The sequence below is a fragment of the Chelonoidis abingdonii genome, chromosome 11, assembly GCF_003597395.2.
Source record: "Chelonoidis abingdonii isolate Lonesome George chromosome 11, CheloAbing_2.0, whole genome shotgun sequence".
In the NCBI taxonomy this organism is placed as follows: Eukaryota; Metazoa; Chordata; order Testudines; family Testudinidae; genus Chelonoidis; species Chelonoidis abingdonii.
In genome coordinates this window covers 26,443,434-26,462,050 of record NC_133779.1, presented here as the reverse complement: position 1 = coordinate 26,462,050, position 18,617 = coordinate 26,443,434, and the positions used below count along the sequence as shown (strand labels likewise).

The 18,617-nt window shown below is 42.7% G+C and overlaps 2 protein-coding genes across 7 annotated transcripts in view; both read left to right on the top strand.

Annotated features, from left to right (window-relative positions):
- The first annotated feature begins 872 nt into the window (after positions 1-872).
- Positions 873-18,617, top strand: part of LOC116823303 (uncharacterized) — a 703,657-nt gene continuing 685,912 nt past the window's right edge. Inside the window, 1 exon segment of the mRNA XM_075070438.1 lies at positions 873-955. Within this exon segment, the coding sequence (XP_074926539.1) occupies positions 875-955 (81 nt within the window). The 5' untranslated portion in view covers positions 873-874.
- Positions 12,843-16,988, top strand: LOC116832169 (uncharacterized). 6 transcript variants are annotated; one of them, XR_012656689.1, is made up of 3 exons: positions 12,843-12,928; positions 13,288-14,879; positions 15,334-16,988. XR_012656689.1 is itself a non-coding variant. In XM_075070409.1 (2 exons), exon 2 carries the CDS (start codon positions 13,299-13,301, stop codon positions 14,442-14,444), a length of 1,146 nt encoding a protein of 381 aa, XP_074926510.1. In that variant the 5' UTR covers positions 12,843-12,928; positions 13,288-13,298; the 3' UTR covers positions 14,445-16,988. The 6 variants fall into 6 exon arrangements, 2 of the variants coding, with proteins under 2 accessions (XP_074926510.1, XP_074926511.1); XR_012656690.1 differs by having other exon boundaries at positions 13,288-14,897; positions 15,343-16,988; XR_012656688.1 differs by having other exon boundaries at positions 13,288-14,910; positions 15,343-16,988.

Sequence of the window (18,617 nt, the reverse complement as noted above, 5' to 3'; positions counted from 1 at the left end):
GGTCAGACGCTGCGGCCTCCATTGTGATCTGGGAGACCAGGCTTAGTAGCTGCTGCTCCCCCAATGGGGGTTCTGTGCTGGGATATGACCTTAATTAAAGCTTTTTTTCTGTCCGGCCCAGGGGATGACTTTCTCCAGCTTTTACTAGCCCCCTGGGGCAGCCCTGGGCCCTGTTAATACAAATTCTGAGCTACGAACTCCAGGTTATTGAAAGACCTCAGGAAACGTGCTGGGAACTGGCAAGAAAGTGACTCTGCACAAACAGCCCCTTGTCATTTCTCCTCCCATTAGCAATTGCCAGGAGAAAATCCAGCCATGGGAAAGCAAAGCCCCCAGGAATGGGACTTTCCCAGCCAGAGGAGCAGGGAGAGAGGACAGGGGAAGGAGAGACTGAAAGGGGCAGTGGGAAAATGAGTGTGGGGGAGAGATTTCCAGCTCTCTAGTCCACCTAGACACACGTATTGCAGCATCGCTGGGGAGAATCACTTTCCAATGAACAAGAAGAGGCTCAGACAGAGGAAAAGCCAGTTCCTGACTCCATATTCCCCCTGCTGGGGTGTGACTGCCCTGGGGTCAGTGTCCAAGGGAATCCCCCACAGTGACTCCTTTGGTTCTGCTCTTTTCTAGCCTTGTGTTCAGAGACTTTGTTACGGGGTGAGGGGAGGGAGAAGGGAGGTTAAAAATGTCTTGGCTTAGCCTGGCAGGAGGGGTCCAGGTCTACACTGTAATAAAGAGATCAAGCATGTTCCTAGCACGGCAGAGTCTAGGATGTCTGTCTGGAGGGAAGGAGCCTGAGGGAATCGTGATGTGAAATTACCTAACGCCTGTTCTGAAATCTCCACAACTGCCCTTCTCGCCCCACCAGGGCTGCAGAATGACGTTCATGTTTTTCTCCAGCTCATGCCATCCTCCCATGATACAGGGAAGAGAAATGGCTGCAGTGGAGCCAACTCAGGTAGGGATTATTTTTTTGAGTGGGGGTTGGTGGGTTCCTACAGGAGGGAGAGGGACAGCAAATACAGCGGAGATGGGAAGGTTTTCACAGTCTGGTTTGGAGGTTGGCGTGGGGCAGGAAATGCACAGGGTGGAAAAAGGGAGGGCAGGGGGTGACAAACCTGCTGGGAGTTCTTTAATAAGAGGTCTAGATTCTAGGAGCATACCCATGAGATTCAGAGGTGGAAATGATCTAGTTTGTGGAGCAGAAAATAACCCAGCTACATGGGTCTGGGAAAAACTAACCAGACTCATAGTGCTGTAGCCTGACCCGACTAACCAGTGTCTGATGTGAAATAAGAAGGGGATCCTCACCAGTGAGGGTTAGGGGAGATTCCCCTCCCTTCATATCCAGCTCCTCACAATGAGGAGGCTGTTGGGTTTCCTACCAGGGATCTCTCTCTGGCCCTGCTAGGGCCTCCCTCCTCTATCAGTCTGTGGCTAGTAGGTGTGTGATGGATCTCCTGGGAGAGATAAGGGCTCTCTTTTGTCCCTCATTCTGATGTTTCCTGGATGCTTTGAGCAGGGTGGGGTGGGACTTTGACTGCAATCCACCTAGGCTTCCCTTTGATGGGCTCCTCTCCCACAAATAGTGGGGCTGTGAAGGGGCGCAGGTATTGAGTGTTGGACTCTTGCTCTTTCAGGGGCCGGTAACCTTCGAGGAGGTGGCTGTGTATTTCACCAGTGAAGAGTGGGCTCTGCTGGACCCCTCAGAGAGCCTCTACTGGGATGTCATGCAGGAGAACTATGAGAATGTGACTTCACGGGTAAGGGTTACTGTCCCTGGTTCTTGAAAGGGGAAATGGAGAGTTAAGGTTTACGCCAGCCCACAATGCCACTTCTACTCTGCCCAGTTTCAGCTTCACCTCAATTAGCAGTGACACGCACGCTACCAGAGACCGTCCCTGCTGCAGAACACTTTGAGAACAGAGCATGGGATCCGTATCGCACAATGTCAGATATCTCCTGTTTGCTCAAGGAAAACTGAGGGTTAAGTGCGGCATAATTAGCAAAGCTTCCTAGGGGTCACCAAATGAAATTAATAGGCAGCAGGTTTAAAGAAAAAAAGGAATTTCTTCTTCAAGCAGCGCACAGTCAACTTGTGGAACTCCTTACCTGAGGAGGTTGTGAAAGCTAGGACTATAACAGGGTTAAAAGAGAACTGGATAAAATCATGGTGGTTAAGTCCATCAATGGCTATTAGCCAGGATGAGTAAGGAATGGTGTCCCTCCTCTGTTTGTCAGAGGATGGAGATGGATGGTAGGAGAGAGATCGCTTGATCATTGCCTGTTAGTTCGCTCCCTCTGGAGCATCTGGCATTGGCCACTGTTGATAGACGGGATACTGGACTAGATGGACCTTTGGTCTGACCCGGTACGACCGTTCTTATGTTATGTATGTATGTGTGCATTTGGTGCAAGGAGCTCCTGGCCCTCAGAGACCGTGTGGAGGCGTTGCAGGGCAGAGTGTTGGAACTGAGGAGCTAAGGGAGGCAGAGAAGTATGTTGATGAGGCTTTCCGGGACTATAGAATTGTCCAACTCCGGTCAGACAGCCCCCACACTGTTGAGGACGATGAAAGGCCCAAGGAATGGGAGCAGAGGGAAGCTTCTCATAGTTGGACCTCTCCAGATAGTGTAGAGGTAACTCTTGCACTGAGTTACCTCACCGGGGAGGGAACTCCAGTCATTAGAAAAGGCAGCTGTTAGTAATGGGAGATTTGATCATTAGAAAGAAGGATATCTGGGTTTGTGATAACTGGGAGAACCGTATGGTGACTTGCCTTGAGAAATCTGCAACGTACACACAGGCAGGCATCAGATAGATTTCGTGTAGTGCTGGGGAGAAGCCAGTGCTCACTGTACGTCTAGATACCATTGACATAGGCAAGGGTAGGTGAGAGGTCCTGGAGGCCAAATTTAATCTGCTAGGAAAGAGACTGAAATCCAGGACCTCTATGGTGGCATTCTCAGAAATGCTCCCAGTTCCACGCACAGGGCCAGGTAGGCAGGCAGAACTTCAGAGTCTCAGTGCATGGATGAGATGGGGTTTAGATTTATTAGGAACTGGGGAAACTTTGGGAATGGGGGAGCCTATACAGGAAGGATGGACTCCACCTAAACCAAAGTGAATCCAGACTGCTGGCACTTACCATTAAAAAAAGTTCCAGAGCAGGTTTTAAACTAAGAGATGTAGAGGGAAGCCATTGGCATCAAAGGCAGCACATGGATCAAGACAGAGACCTTCTCTTAGAGGAGAAGTGTAATGATAGAGATTTTCTGTTTAGTCAAGGAGAGAGGCCTGGAGAGGATAAAGTAGGGCCAAGATCAGACGAGAACATTACAACAAAGAATCTAACAGATCAGAAAAAAGGGTAGACAATAAAACAGTTCAAGTTTTTCAAAAGTGCTTGTACAAAATGCTAGAAGTGTAAAATAATAAGATGGGTGAATTAAGTGCCTTGTGTTAAGGGATATGACGTAAATAGGCACAAGAAACCGGTGAGTGAGGACAATCAATGGGACACAATCATTCCAGGTACAAAATATATGGAGGACAGAGCAGGTCATACCGGAAGGGGAAATGAGACTCAAAATGAAAGTAAAAATCTTAAATGAACCGCAATGTTCCATAGAATCTCTCTAGATATAATTCAATGCTCAAAGAATATAACAATAGGGATCTATATTGACCACCTGTCAAATACAGGTGAAAGTGAGGGTGAAATGCGAAAGGGAGATAGAGAGGCTTATCAAAATAAAGAACTCATAATAGTGGAGATTTCATTATCCCATATTGACTGGGCCATGTCAGTGGCAGGACAAAATGCAGAGAGAAAACTTCTCGATACTTTAAATACTGTTTCTTGAGCAGCTGGTACAAAAACCCGCAAGGGAGAAGCCACCCTCATTTAAGTTCTGAGTGGAGCGCAGGAATCTTGTCCAGAGGTAACTATAAACACTGCTTGGAAATAAGTGATCAAATCTAACAAAATTTAACATTCCTGTTTGGAAGAAAAATCGACACAAATTTCAGGGTAACTGAGAAGTGAAAAACGCTTTTCTGAAGTTCAACTCCTCCTTTATTCTCTAAGAATACACATGCGCAATTGCACAGCACAAATCAAGATTCTTAACAAAAACTCCATCACAAGCTCGACAGCATAGCAAACTGCACAGCCCCAAGCCCATACACGGCAGTCTGGGAGAACAGCAAGGGGGAAAGTTACAAAAAACACCGCCAGATGCACACGGGCCGTCTGTGTGAAATACAGGGGAGATGGAGAAACCAATTTCCTGTAATAAGACGCCCGGTGTGCCAGCTTGCAGACAAAACAAGATACCTCAATAATAAAGGTATCCAGGCCTGTTGGGTCCGGGTCATCATAACTGGGGGGAAGAACAGCTCAACACTGTGGCAATTTAGATTCAGAAGTGGGGAGAGTATGCTGAAATGAAGGAGCGGGTTAGTTTAACAGAAATTAAAAGGTAAGTGACTAGAGTGAAATCCCCAAGCTGCAGGATCTTTTCAAAAGCACAATCTTAGAGGCCCAACTTTAAATGTATAATCCAAATAATAAAAAACAACAGAAAAGAACTAAAAAAGTGCCACGTGGCTTTGGCTAACCATGTAAAAGAAGCATGAGTAAAAGGCATCTTGTAAAAAGTGAAGTCAAATCTACGTGAGGTTATAAGAGGGACAAAGTCTGCCAAATTAAGTGAAAAATGTAATAAGAAAAGCCAAAAAAGATTGAGAAGAGCTCAGCAAAACTCAGAAGGTAATAACAAAATTTTTTTAAGTAATCAAAAGCAGAAGCTTGCTAACAGCCAGTGGTCCCCTGAGAGTTGAGATACAAAAGGAGCCTTAAAGACGATAAAGTCATGATGGAAAACTAATGCATTTTGCTTCAGTCTCATGGCTGAGGATATAGGGAGAGTTTCCAAACTTTGTGGGTGAAAATCTGAGGATTGCCACAGATGAAGTGTCACTAGAGGTGTTTGAAACTAATTGATAAACTTAACTGTAAGAAGTCACCGGAACAGATGTATTACCCAAGAGTCTGAAGGAACTCAAATTGAAATTGGGGAACTATAGCTTGGTTGTAACCTTCCTTTAAACAGCTTCTGTAACCAATGATGAAGATTGCTAATGTAACGCCAATATTTCAAAGGGCCTTAGAGGCGATCCGGCAATTACAGACGGTAAATCTAACGTCTGTGCCAGGCAAATTAGTTGAAAGAGTAGTAAAGAATAAAATGTCAGGCACATAGAAGAACAAAATTATTGGCAAAAGTCAACATGGTTTCTGTAAAGGAAAATCATGTCTTCCTAGTCTATTAGAGCTTTTGAAGGTGTCACAAAACGTGGACAAGGGGGATCAGTGACATAGGTACTTAGATTTCCGAAAACCTTGGAAGGTCTCTAACCAAAGCTCTTAAAATATTATAATTGGTAAGAGGAAGATCTTTCATGAATTGAGAACTAGTTAAAAGACAGGGAACAAAGGTAGAATAAAGGGTAAAATTTCCAGGACTATCAGAGGGGTAGCCGTTAGTCTGATCTGTAAAAGCAGCAGAAGAATCTGTGGAACTTATGATAACATGACATTTTGGATAATAGCTTTGGGTTGCGTGAATAACCCAACTTCGTCAGATAATGTAGTGGAAATTCATCTGACGAAGTGGGTTTCACCCACGAAAGCTCATGATCCAAACGTATGTTAGTCTATACGGTGTCAAGATTCTGTGCTTTACAATGAAGAGGAGTAAAGAGTGGTGTCTCCCAAGGGCATATCTAGGACCAGTCTATTCAAATTATTCATAAAATCTGGAGAAAAGGGGTAAAACGTAGGTGGCAAAGTTTGCAGATGAATACTAAACTGCCTCAAGATGTTAAGACCAAAGCAAACGTGAAAGACTTCAAGAAAGATCTCACAAAACTAAGTGATTGGGCAACAAAGTGCAAATGAAATTGATGTGGATAAATGAAAGTAATGCACATTGGGAAAAAATAACCCCAAGTATATATAACAATGATGGGGCTAATTACCTACAACTAATCAGGAAAAAGATCTTTTTTTTTTTTTTTTTTTTTTTTTTTTTTTTTTTTTTTTTTTTTTTTTTTTTTTTTTTTTTTTTTTTTTTTTTTTTTTTTTTGTTTTTTTTTTTCATTGTGATAGTCTCTGAAAGACATCCGCCTGAAGTGGAAGTCAAAAAAGAAAAACAGGATATTAGGAATTCTTTAAAAGGGATATTTCTGTATATTATCTATCTTATTGCCCTTATATAAATCAATGGAAATAACTAATTTAGACCCAATCATTTTATATGTATATGGGATTTTTTCCAATGGCTGACTATTGTGCTATCCGAACATCTAGTAACGTCTGAGATCCTGCACTGAGTAATATCCCTGCCCTTCTTTCCCTTTTCCACTGAAGCCCCACACTTATGTTTCCACGTTCCTGGACTCTCTCTCTTTGTCTCTGGACACCTGGACCTGTCTGTCAGCAAGAAGCAGAGCCAGGGAGACTTTCCCTCTGTCTGGAGACTTCGATTTCTGGGACATGGATTTACTTTCTCTGTGTTTTAGGAGACTTTGAAATTGAGTGTCTGTGACATGAAGCACAGTACAATCTGGAGTGTTGAACAGCTGTGTCCCCTCAGTTTCCCAGGCTGGGGTGCCTTTTACACTGCTCTACTATGAGAGCAGCCACTCCTGGGCAGGTAACACACAGTCTCCAGCATGTAACTCGCTCCCAACTTCACAGTATTGGGTGCTGCTAGTCAGTGACTCCCGAATGACAGTACCTCACAGGAGAACCCCAGAAAATTCTCTGCTCCCGGACATCCCCCAGAAATGTGCATCTTGTCCTGTCCAGCACGCTACTGAACAGTGGGAGCTCATGTGAAATCTGTTATTTCATCAATGGAAAATGACATGCACCAGCCTTATTATTCCAAATGGAGTTTCCAACACACTTTAATCCAACCACACTGGTTAGATAAAACAATAAACTAAGATAGTTAATTACTGAAGAAAAAAAAGGGTTTTCAGTGACTACAAGTAATGAGGCAAAAAAGTCAGACTTGTTTACAAAAGAAATGCAAGAGAAAACATAAACTAATGTTTAACTTAACGAGCTAAACTGGATGTAAAACAAATGTTTCTCTCACCATGTGCTGAGACAGGCTGGTTTTCCTTTCAGCCAGGAATCACTCTAACCTGCCCCTCCAGCCCACATTTAGTTCTTCAGGAGTTGTCATGAGCAGGGGAAAGGGGAGAGAGAGTCTCGTGCATTTTCCTCACCTCTTTTTTATAATTCAGTCCTTTGTACTAGAAAGAAATTCAGTTCTCAGCTGAGTCATGGGGACAGGCTGTCATAGATAGGAGCTTCAAGTGGTCCCTGTGATGGAATGTAAATGTCTTCTTCACACCTTCCACCTCCTGGAGAATGGCTATGTGACCAACTGTTTGCCTTGCTGTCTCTGAGGAACTTAGGGTTAGGGTTGCAACTTTTTCAGTAATATCATACCATAAAATCTCATCACTTGACATACAATATTGCTACACATTTTAAGGAGGATATTCAATAGATTATGTCTTTTCAAATGTTACCTCACAAGCCATACAGTGATAAATGAAGGGGAGGGGAGGGATCTCCCTTTTATAAACACCCAGCCCAGCCAGATTGCTATAAACCTTGTTGGTGTGACTTCTCTGCTCCCTTTACCTGTAAAGGGTTAACAACCCCACAGGTAAAGAAAAGGAGTGGGCACCTGACCAACAGAGCCAATGGAAAGGCTAGAACTTTTAAATGGGACAGTAACTTTCCCTTTTTCTGCTGTTCTCCGGAGAAGCAACACAGAGTAGCAATGCTGTATGTCTTGAAGCAGGTTTGAAAATTCATCTTCCATAGCTAGAAGAAATGATTTGACAGGGAATGTTTGACAGACACAATCAGGTTATATTTTTTATTTTGCTTTTGGAGCTCCTCTGTGCTATCCCAGATGCTTTTGTTTGCTTCTAAGCTTTAACTGAACCCCAGAAAGCTATTTTGGGTGCTTACAAAAATTGTTTCTTTTAAGATCTAGCCAAAGCCTAAGTTCCGGATGTATTTTTTCCTTTTCAATTAATAAAATTACCCTTAAGAACAGGATTGGATTTTGTGTCCTAAGAGGTTGTGCATGTTGTGTGATTAGCTGTAGCCACAGCTAATTTCCTTTTCTTTCTCAGCTCTTTCCCGGAGGGGAGGTGAAAGGACTTGAGGGTACCCCAGAGGGAAGAACTCAAGTGCTCCTTCCTGGGTCCATGGTTTGGGGTTTTTTTGCATTTGGGTGTGGCAGCATTTACCAACCAAGGTCAGAGAAAAGCTGTAACTTGGGGGTTTAATCAAGCCTAGAGTTGCACAATTATTTTTTTAGAATCCTGGCAGGCGTCCACTTTCTGCACTCGGAGTGACAGAGTGAGATCAGCCCTGACACATACTTGAAAACTTGATCCTAATTTCTAGAAGAGTGAACATAGGGGCACAGACTTGCACAGTGTCTGTGTGTTCCCAATATATCGTGGTATTCCAGTCCCTCACAAGCAAGGTGTTGACATCTTCAAACACTGGGGAACGTTCCTGGGAATTCACTGATTATAAGTGACACTGTATGGAATTAGAGAGACTTTATATTATTTAATTTTATTATAAATACCAATGATGAAAGGCAATGAATCGTGCTAGATATGCCATGTAAGTGTCAATGAAAATGTTATGATTTCCAAGTTTGATAATCTGTTTCTATCTTTGTATTGTGAGTTATAGATATGTAGGGTATATCTGTATTCCAGACTGTGTAGTGTTTCTGAGTGACACCCCAGACATATTGATCAGCGCTGCCCACATGTTTATGGCCCATCCAGGGTCATCAGCTGTACAATGAACCCATTGAAAGGATCAAGGGGATACACCTATTGAGTCAGCAAGACATGCAGGGTTATGCCTGTGTACTGAGACCTCCAGGGCTTTCCCTGCCATGTGCTGTGAAGCTTGTGTTTGGGACAGAAAAGTAGAACCACTTGGCAAAAGGAATATAAAGGGCAGCTGCATCATCTCCATTTTGTCTTCAATCCTCTTCCTACTCTGGAGCAACTTCTCTACAAACTGACCCCTGGAACAAGAACTGAATGATGTGGATGTGTACCAAAGCTTTCAAGCCAGAACTCACCAATACTGCTAAGAACCAGATATATAGATTCTGAATGTATCTGACTGTTTTCCATTTTAACAACTTCCTTTTTCTTTCTTCTTTATAATAACTTTAGTTAGATGCTTTCTTGCTTATAAACCTTTAGTTTAGATGCTAAGGATTGGCTGGCATCGTAGTATTTGGGTGAATCCAAACCTATACAGAGCTGTAATGTGGCTGACTGTGGGTCAGAAGAACACTTTGTTTATGTGAGCAGAGTTTTTAAATCACCTCTCACTGTGCCGGACCTAGGTGCTGATTGGGAGTCAGAGAACTGGACTGCAGTAAAGGGGGCCATGTATGTCTTTTTTCAGTTTTCTCGATAACCAGTGTGGGATCAAATTGAGTGTCCTGTGACTTAGCACAGTACAATTGGAGTGTTGAACAGCTGTGTCCCCTCAGTTCCCCAGGCTGGGTGCCTTTTCCACTGCTCTACTGTGAGAGCAGCCACTCTGGGCAGTTAACACACATCTCCAGCATGTAACTCCTCCCAGCTACACAGTATTGAGTGCTGCTAGTCAGCAACTCCAAATGACAGTACCTCACAGAAGAACCCCAGAAAATTCTCTGCTCCCAGACATCCCCAGAAATGTGCATCTTGTCCTGTCAGCACACTACTGAACAATGGGAGCTCATATGAAATCTGTTATTTCATCAATGGAAAATGACATGCACACCTTGTTATTCCAAATGGAGTTTCCAACACACTTTAATCCAACCACATGGTTAGATAAAAAATAAACCAAGATTGTTAAACTATGAAAAAAAAATTCAGTGCTGACAAGTAATGAGGCATAAAAGTCAGACTTGTTTACAAAAGAAATGCAAGAGAAAACACAAACTAATGTTTAACTTAAAAGCTAAACGGATTAAACAAATGTTCTCTCACATGTGCTGAGACAGGCTGGCTTTCCTTTCAGCCAGGATCCCCTAACCTGCCCCTGCTGCCCACATTCAGTTCTTCAGGAGTTGTCATGAGCAGAGGGAAAGGGGAGAGAGAGTCTCATGCATTTTCCTCACCTCTTTTTATAATTCATCCTTTGTACTAGAAACAAATTCAGTTCTCAGCTGAGTCATGGTGACAGGCGTCGTAGATATAAGCTTCAAGTGGTCCCTGTGATGGAATGTAAATGTCTTCTTCACACCTTCCCCCTGGAGAATGGCTTTTGACCAGTTGTTTGCCTTGCTGTCTCTGAGGAACTTAGGGTTAGGGTTGCAACTTTTCAGTAATATCATACCATAAAATCTCATCACTTTACATACATGTTGTACACATTTTAAGGAGGATATTCAGTAGATTGTGTCTTTCAAATGTTACCTCACAAGCCATACAGTGATAAATGAAGGGAGGAGGGAGGATCTCCCTTTTATAAACCCCCAGCCAGCCAGATTCTGTTAAATCCTTTTGGTGTGACTCTCTGCTTGCTTTTACCTGTAAAGGGTTAACAAGCCCACAGGTAAAAGAAAAGGAGTGGCACCTGACCAAAAGAGCCAATGGAAAGGCTAGAACTTTTTTAAATGGGAAGTAACTTTCCCTTTGTCTGTTCTCCGAGAAGGCAGCACGGAGTAGCAATGCTGTGTATGGCTTAAAGCAGGTTTGAAATTCATCTTCCATACTAGAAGAAATGATTTGACAGGAAATGTTTAGACAGACACAATCAGGTTTATATTTTTTATTTTGGCTTTTGGAGCTCCTTGTGCTATCCCAGATGCTTTTGTTTGCTTCTAAGCTTTAAGCTGAACCCCAAGAAAGCTATTTTGGGTGCTCAAAAATTGTTTTTTAAGATCTAGCAAAAGCCTAAGTTCCGATGTATTGTTTTCCTTTCCAATTTTAATAAATTTCCCTCTTAAGAACAGGATTGGATTTTGTGTCCTAAGAGGTTTGTGCATTGTTTTGATTACTGGTAGCCACAGCTAATTTCCTTTTTCTTTCTCAGCCTTTCCCGGAGGGGAGGTGAAAGGCTTGAGGTACCCCAGAGGAAGAATTCTCAAGTGCTCCTTCCTGGTCCAAGGGTTTGGGGTTTTTTGGCATTTGGGTGGTGGCACATTTACCAGCCAAGGTCAGAGAAAAGCTTAACTTGGGGGTTTAATACAAGCCTAGAGTTGCACAAATTAATTTAGAATCCTGGCGGCCCCCACTTTCTGCACTTGACGAGTGGAGATTCGCCCTGACACATACTATGAACAAATTGATCCTAATTTTCTAGAAGAGTGAACATAGGGCACAGACTTGCACAGTGTCTGTGTGTTCCCAACATATATCATTCTGTCGATCCAGATGAAGGTTTGAATCTTGAGCAGCATGCTCACTAGAGACAATTTTTGCAATCTGTTAGGTTGACTATAGCTGTTACATAATGCTATCACTGAAGCTATCTATAATGTGTCATCTAAGCAAGGTGTGACTTAACTGGAACGGTCCTGGGAATTCACTGGTTTATTAAGTGACACTGTATGGAATGAGAGACACTTATATATTATTATTTTATTATAAAACCAGTATGATGAATTGCAATGAATCGTGCTAGATATGCCGTAAGTGTCAATGAAAATGTTATGATTTTCCGTTTGATATGTTTCTATCTTTGTATTGAGTTATAGATATGTAGGGTATATCTGTATTCCGACTTGTAGTGTTTCTGAGTGACACCCCAGACATATTGGCATCAGCCTGCCCAGCTGTTTGATGCCATCCGGGTATCAGCTGTACAATGAACCCATTGAAAGGATCAAGGGGATACACCTATGAGTCAGCAGACATGCAGGGTTATGCCTGTGTACTGAGACCTCCAAGGCTTCCATGCCTGTGCTGTGAAGCTTGTTTTGGGACACAGGAAGTAGAAGCCACTTGGCAAAAGGAATATAAAGGGCAGCTGCATCATCTCCATTTTGTCTTCAATCCCTTCTTCCTACCTCTGGAGCAACTTCTCTACAAACTGAACCCTGGAACAAAGAACTGAATGATGTGGATGTGTACCAGAGAGCCTTTCAAGCCAAAACTCACCAATACTGCTAAGAACCAGAAATATATGATTTCTGAATGTATCTGACTGTTTTCCATTTTAACAACTTCCTTTTTCTTTCTTTCTTTTAAATAACCTTTAGTTTAGATGCTTTCTTGCTTATAAACCTTTAGTTTAGATGCTAAGGATTGGCTGGCATCATAGTATTCTGGGTAAGATCCAAACCTATACAGACTGGTAATTGGCTGACTTGGGGTCAGAAGAACACTTGTTTATGTGAGCAGAGTTTTTAAATACTTCTCACTGTGCCGGACCTAGGTGCTGATTGGGAGTCAGAGAACTGGAATGCAGTAAAGGGGGCCGTGTGATGTCTTTTTTCAGTTCTCTGATAACCAGTGTGGGGGATCAGAAGCACAGTTGGTGACTGATGGTGAATTTAACTTCCGTGTTAACCCCGTTTTGGGAGCATCTGCTCCCCTTTTTCAGCCTGCTGCATCTTGGCATTTTCAGTGTGGACTGCCAGGCACACTGGGTCACACTAAGCATGAAGTAAATTAATAGTGTTTTATGACACAGTCATATGAAATCACTGAACTCCTTTGTTTTCTTTCATCTGAGCAGGTTTCCAGTTTCCAAAACCTCTTATAATCTCCCAGCTGGAACAAGGGGAAGAGCCATGGGTTCTAGACCTCCAGGGTTCAGAGGAAAGAGAGATCCTGAGAGTTCCCTGCACAGGTGAGCAAAGATTAAACCAACTCAGAATCTGTAAGTGCCTGAAGGAAACATCTGGGATGCTTTACAATGCCCTTGGATGGTTTCTTAGTTCATTACTGTCCCTAGCAGGGGTTGTATCCTCAAGGTAAATATAGCTCATGGCTTCCTGTAGACCCTAGCAGACCAGGCAGTAGCTTCCTCCCTTCCCTCTGTGAATTTAGATGGGATGTGAAGGCCAAATTGATCCCCTCCTCTCTCCTGTTTAGGGGAAGAGTTTGGGGAAGTTCAATTCTTATTTTTATTTGACCTCTCTGAAGCACTTGTTTTGGTTTGGCCTTCCCCTCTCTATCCCTGTCTGAGGTTTCTGTCTCTTATCACAGCAGGTGATGCAATGGTATGTGAGAAAGAGGAGCAGAATTCTCAGCAGGAAAATGTTGAGCAAGTGCCTAAAAACAGAGAATTATCACAAAGATCGAAAAGGAATGTGTCCAGGAGTCATGAGCAGGGAAATTCCTGTGAGATTCAGCACAGAACAGACAGAGAGCAAGGAAGCCAGCCAGGAGAGAAAATGGGTAAATTTATTTCCTGCCGGGTAACTCAGAAGAGCATCAAGGAAACCACAACAAAGCAGGAAATCGTCATGGGAAAGAGGAAAAATACGTGCACTGAGTGTGGAAAAACCTTCACTTGCAGCTCAGCGCTTTCTAAACATCAGAGAATCCACACAGGGGAGAGGCCCTATGAATGCTGGGAGTGTGGGAAAAGCTTCACTAGCAGCTCAAACCTTTCTCAACATGAGAGAATCCACACAGGGGAGAGGCCCTATGTATGCAGTGAATGTGGGAAAAGCTTCAATTGCAATTCAAGCCTTATTACCCATCTCAGAATCCACACAGGGGAGACGCCCTATGAATGCAGTGAGTGTGGGAAATGCTTCACTCACAGCTTTCACCTTACTAGGCATCAGAGAATCCACACAGGGGAGAAGCCCTATGAATGCCGTGAGTGTCAGAAAAGCTTCACTAGCAGCTCAAACCTTTCTCAACATCAGAGAATCCACACAGGGGAGAGGCCCTTTGAATGCCATGAGTGTGGGAAAAGCTTCACTCACAACTCTCACCTTACTCGGCATCAGAGAATCCACACAGGAGAGAGGCCCTATGTATGCAGTGAGTGTGGGAAAACCTTCACTCTCAGCTCATACCTTCTTACCCATCTCAGAATCCACACAGGGGAGAGGCCCTATGTATGCAGTGCTTGTGGGAAAAACTTCCTTCACCGCCAGCAGCTTAATAGACATCAGAGAATCCACACAGGAGAGAGGCCCTATGTATGCAGTGAGTGTGGGAAAACCTTCAGTCACAGCTCAAACCTTCTTACCCATCTCAGAATCCACACAGGGGAGAGGCCCTATGTATGCAGTGCTTGTGGGAAAAAATTCCTTCACCGCCAGCAGCTTATTAGCCATTGGAGAATCCACACAGGTATGAGACCCAATGAAAACAGTGAGTGTGGGAAAACCTTGTCTTGCCACTGAGCCCATGTGAGCCATCAGAGAATCTGCAAGGGGGATCAACACCATTAAACCCTCTAGTGCTATCAATACTTTAATACTTTTCCTAATTTCTACATAGTAACTTTTAAAAGCTGTTTGAAGCACCGATAACGCTCAGCTTGTCCAGATGAGTGAGTGGCCCATTTTTGCACTTTTGGCCAGTTTGACCTCTTTGAGGTGACTCCTTTGTCCTTTCTATCAACTATTCTCCCATGAGTAATTCTAGTGTGCCTCCTATCAGACCAGGGAGCATCACATTTATACCATTCTCCTATTACAAAGTATTGTTAGAGCACCAGTGATGACGATTTATCATTGCCCATTGTTCTCCGTTGTGCTGAAGAGCAGTTATAAGGAACTTTTCATATTACATTAATGAAGAGGAGCAGGGCAGGAAAAAGTGTCATTTCAGCCTCTGTGATACTGGAAGGAGATGTAAAACCACAGAGTCCTTGGCACCTTATAGACTAAAATACGTATTGGAGTAAAGCAATATACAAAAATCTGTAGAAGAACACTTCAATCTCCCTGGACACACAATAGCAGACTAAAATAGCCATCCTGCAGCAAAAATATCTTAGGGCCAGACTTCAAAGAGAAACTGCTGAGCTTCAGTTCATTGCAAATGTGACACCATCAGCTCAGGATTAAACAGACTGTGAATGGCTAGCCAACTACAAAAGCAGTTTCTCCTCCGTTGGTGTTCACACCTCATTAGAAGAGGCCCATCCCCCTGATTGAACTAACCTTGTATCTTCTAGCCTGATTCTTGCTTGCATATTATACCCCTCTGGAAATTTCCACTACATGCATCTGACAAGTGGGGATTCACCACGAAAGCTTAGCACCAATATGTCTGTTAGTCTACAAGGTGCCACAGGACTCTTTGTCACGTTTTACAGATCAGACTAACACAGCTACCCCTAGATACTTGGAAGGAGATGGGTGACTCAGAGATTCCCTCCTTCCCCATCAGGCAGAACTGTTACCTTTTGTCTGAGCCAGGCAGAGTTTATCGTCACACATTCTACCCTCTCCACTCCTCAAAGTGTCGTGTGTGAAGTGTTCTCAGTTGTCTGTGCTTGGAGATGATGCTTTGACTATTTAATCCTATACCAGAGTTGCTATGACTGGAGATGAAGTATCAAAGACTGAGAAGGGGAATTCAAATGGATCCTAAAATGCAGTGTGATCATTTCAGTTTAAATCCCAGTTCCATCTATTGGTAAAGCCAATTCTGCAAGGTGGCTGCTTTTTCCCCCATTATGGAATGCTAGGATACTAAACATGTTGTAAATAACATAACTGACTATTGAGACAGTGCTCAATAAATATGTCTGAGGATCGAGAAGAATGTGATGGGAGAATCTCTTGTCCTATTCTAAATAATTAGATGTACCTGCTCTGGAATTTCAATTTACACTTCATTGTCATGTATTTTATCTCTCTGTGATCTGGGTTCTATCTTTTTGATGGTTTGTGTCACCAATTAGTATTAGTTCAGCTCAGATTTATTGGAGAATTTAAGACAAATGACCATTTGCTAAAGTCATCTATTTCTCACTTCACTTGCTTTTCCCCATCCTTCCATGATGAATGAGAAAGTTCAAGTGCAGTTCTGTCAATAGGAGAGAACTCTCCAGTTTACTGGCCATGCTAAAAAGAACAGCAGTGATTTAAATCTCCACTTGGAAATGGTGACAACAGCAGACCCCCGACTAACTGAAGGAAGTGCATATGACACAGTGTAGTTCAATTTTTAAATCAATATTGTCTCAGATGCTATGTTGGCAAGGAAGGCTCCGCTGATGTAGCGCTATCTACACAGGGATTAGAGATGTGTAACTACGTTGCTCAGCTGTGTTCGATTTTTCATACCCTGAGCAATATTAACATAAATGTCTTTAGTGTACCAGACAGTTTTTGTCTGTGTTTTCTGCATTTTATCTTCTCCCCTACTTCCTACTACTTTGAAAGATTTAAAGTGTGAAAGAGAGGTATTTTTCCTCATAGATGCAACATTCCCACAGGAGACCCCTTCACAACACGCATGGCAGAAGAACCAGAGACATATGAACTCTACAGAAGTGTTGGCAAACGCAAACTTGAGCCAAGGTTCAGTTGTTGGCAATGGGATTAAAAGAAAACTAACGTATGTGACCAGAATTTTGACTTTGAATTATTATGTTACTAAGTGAAAATGAAATAAGGTGATGTTATTGGTTAAAGAGTAAGAGACTAATTGTTTGATAATCTGAATTATTTTGGAAACTGAAAGTTGTCTTGTTTTTTTTTCTTTTTTAGTTGTACAGGAAATGATGGTTAATCTTCACAAGTTAATTTGATTTAATTTACCCCTTAGTATAAGGAGTTCTGGAGAAAACCTCTTCCAAAGGTTGAGGTGGAGAAATATAGATTTTATAAGAGAATTTGGGTCTGTATAGATTTTATTTTTTGTATTTCAAATAGAGCATATTTTGCTTAGCTTCAAAGTCAATTTCTATTAAAAGGAAAACTACTCGAGGAGACATATTGTATCAAGTTTTTACCCACTTCCACTGAGGTCACGACTTCCCACTTCCTAATGTCAAAGAAGGAAAGGCCTGACATCTGTCATAGGATGTCCAGCAAGTAGGAAAGCTGCAGTTGTCAACCATAAATCCAAGGAAAAGGCTGAAGTCCATTGCCTTTCATATCTAAAAAGCCATCTAGAGGCTGGTTCACCTGAAAAGCTATGTTGACATGCCACATCTCTCAGGGGGTAAAAATCCACTTCATCTGAGAGAAGTAGTTAATGTGACCAAGCCCCAGTTAGACAGGTTTGGTTGTCAGAAGAATATTTCCAGTGTTGAAGGGTAGACATAGCCTTAGACAGACTGATCCCCTCTGGAGAAGTCAAATGACATCAGTTCCAATTTTGACTCATCTCCCTATATGGAGAAAGCTGCTAGTATGGAGGGCTGAGCCAGTGTCGCGATCACCTGGTTCAACTGAGGGAAAAGCTCTTAGTACCATCAGTCCAAAGATGAGAGAATGTTGAGTTCCAACCATTGTCATTTTAGTATTTATTGTTCTTTTCTCTTTTTTGTATTGGCCTTTGTTCTATCAGTGTGTGACTGTATAGCTCAGTGCATGTGTGAAAATGCTGCTTTGGTGCCAATTGGCAAGAGGGTCAAAGTAATTCACAAGAAATCCTGCCTCAGACCTTACAAACTCACACCTAATGCACTGATTTTTATGATATTTATCCAGGAAGCATAGCAGTGAGATCTCTACTGAAAGCTTGTAAATTATTGTTATCCTGATCATGCAAGAGGTGTGTCTGAGTCCTATTGAAGGAGTCATGTAAGTAATGGAAATTATGCCATATGGTATTGTCTGAAAGTGAGTCACCCCAATCAAAGTCTTGTTGGGAATGGCCCATTCAAGTGGGGGGAATTGTCACCTGTCCCTTGCTAGCCATTATGCAGTGTTTCTGCATTGTCAACCTTTGCACCAGCCCAGAAAAGGCCAATGGAAAACTATCAAGACAAACTAAAGACATGAAACCGTGGAAAGTGTAAACGACAATATGACAATGAGAAAATGGTCCTTTCTGTGAATATACACAAAAGACTGATTCATTTTATAACAGGTGGAGAGAAACACTCTGGGTCCATTCACCAAGGAGATCACTAATGACCAGTGGTGCTTCAAGAAAGGCAGGCCTGGCTCCTAGGGACTAGCAATCACTGCAATAGCGTGTCACCTCAGACTTCATCTACTTAGGTAGAAAGGTAACTATTAAAAAGTGTAGGTCTTTTGTGATTTTGTTTTGTTGGTAACAGTTGGTTTCCATCATTCAATCGTTTCTTTAAATCTCTGTCCCTTGGTTAAAGAAATTTCCCTTTGTTCAATAACTGGCTCAGTGCTATGTGTGATCCAGTGCAGTGGCTACAGTAAACTGGTACCTGGGCATGTACCATGGCTTGGGCAGAGAGGATCTGGATTTTTTGAGCCCTGGTCTACTCTAGGAGGGGAATCAGTCTGGTTAACGCAACTTCAGCTCCATGAATAATGAGCTGAAGTCAATGTACTTAGATCGACTTACCGTGGTGTCTTCATCGGGTGAGTCGACTGTGCAGCTCCCCGTAGACTCTGCCTGCTCTCTCAACC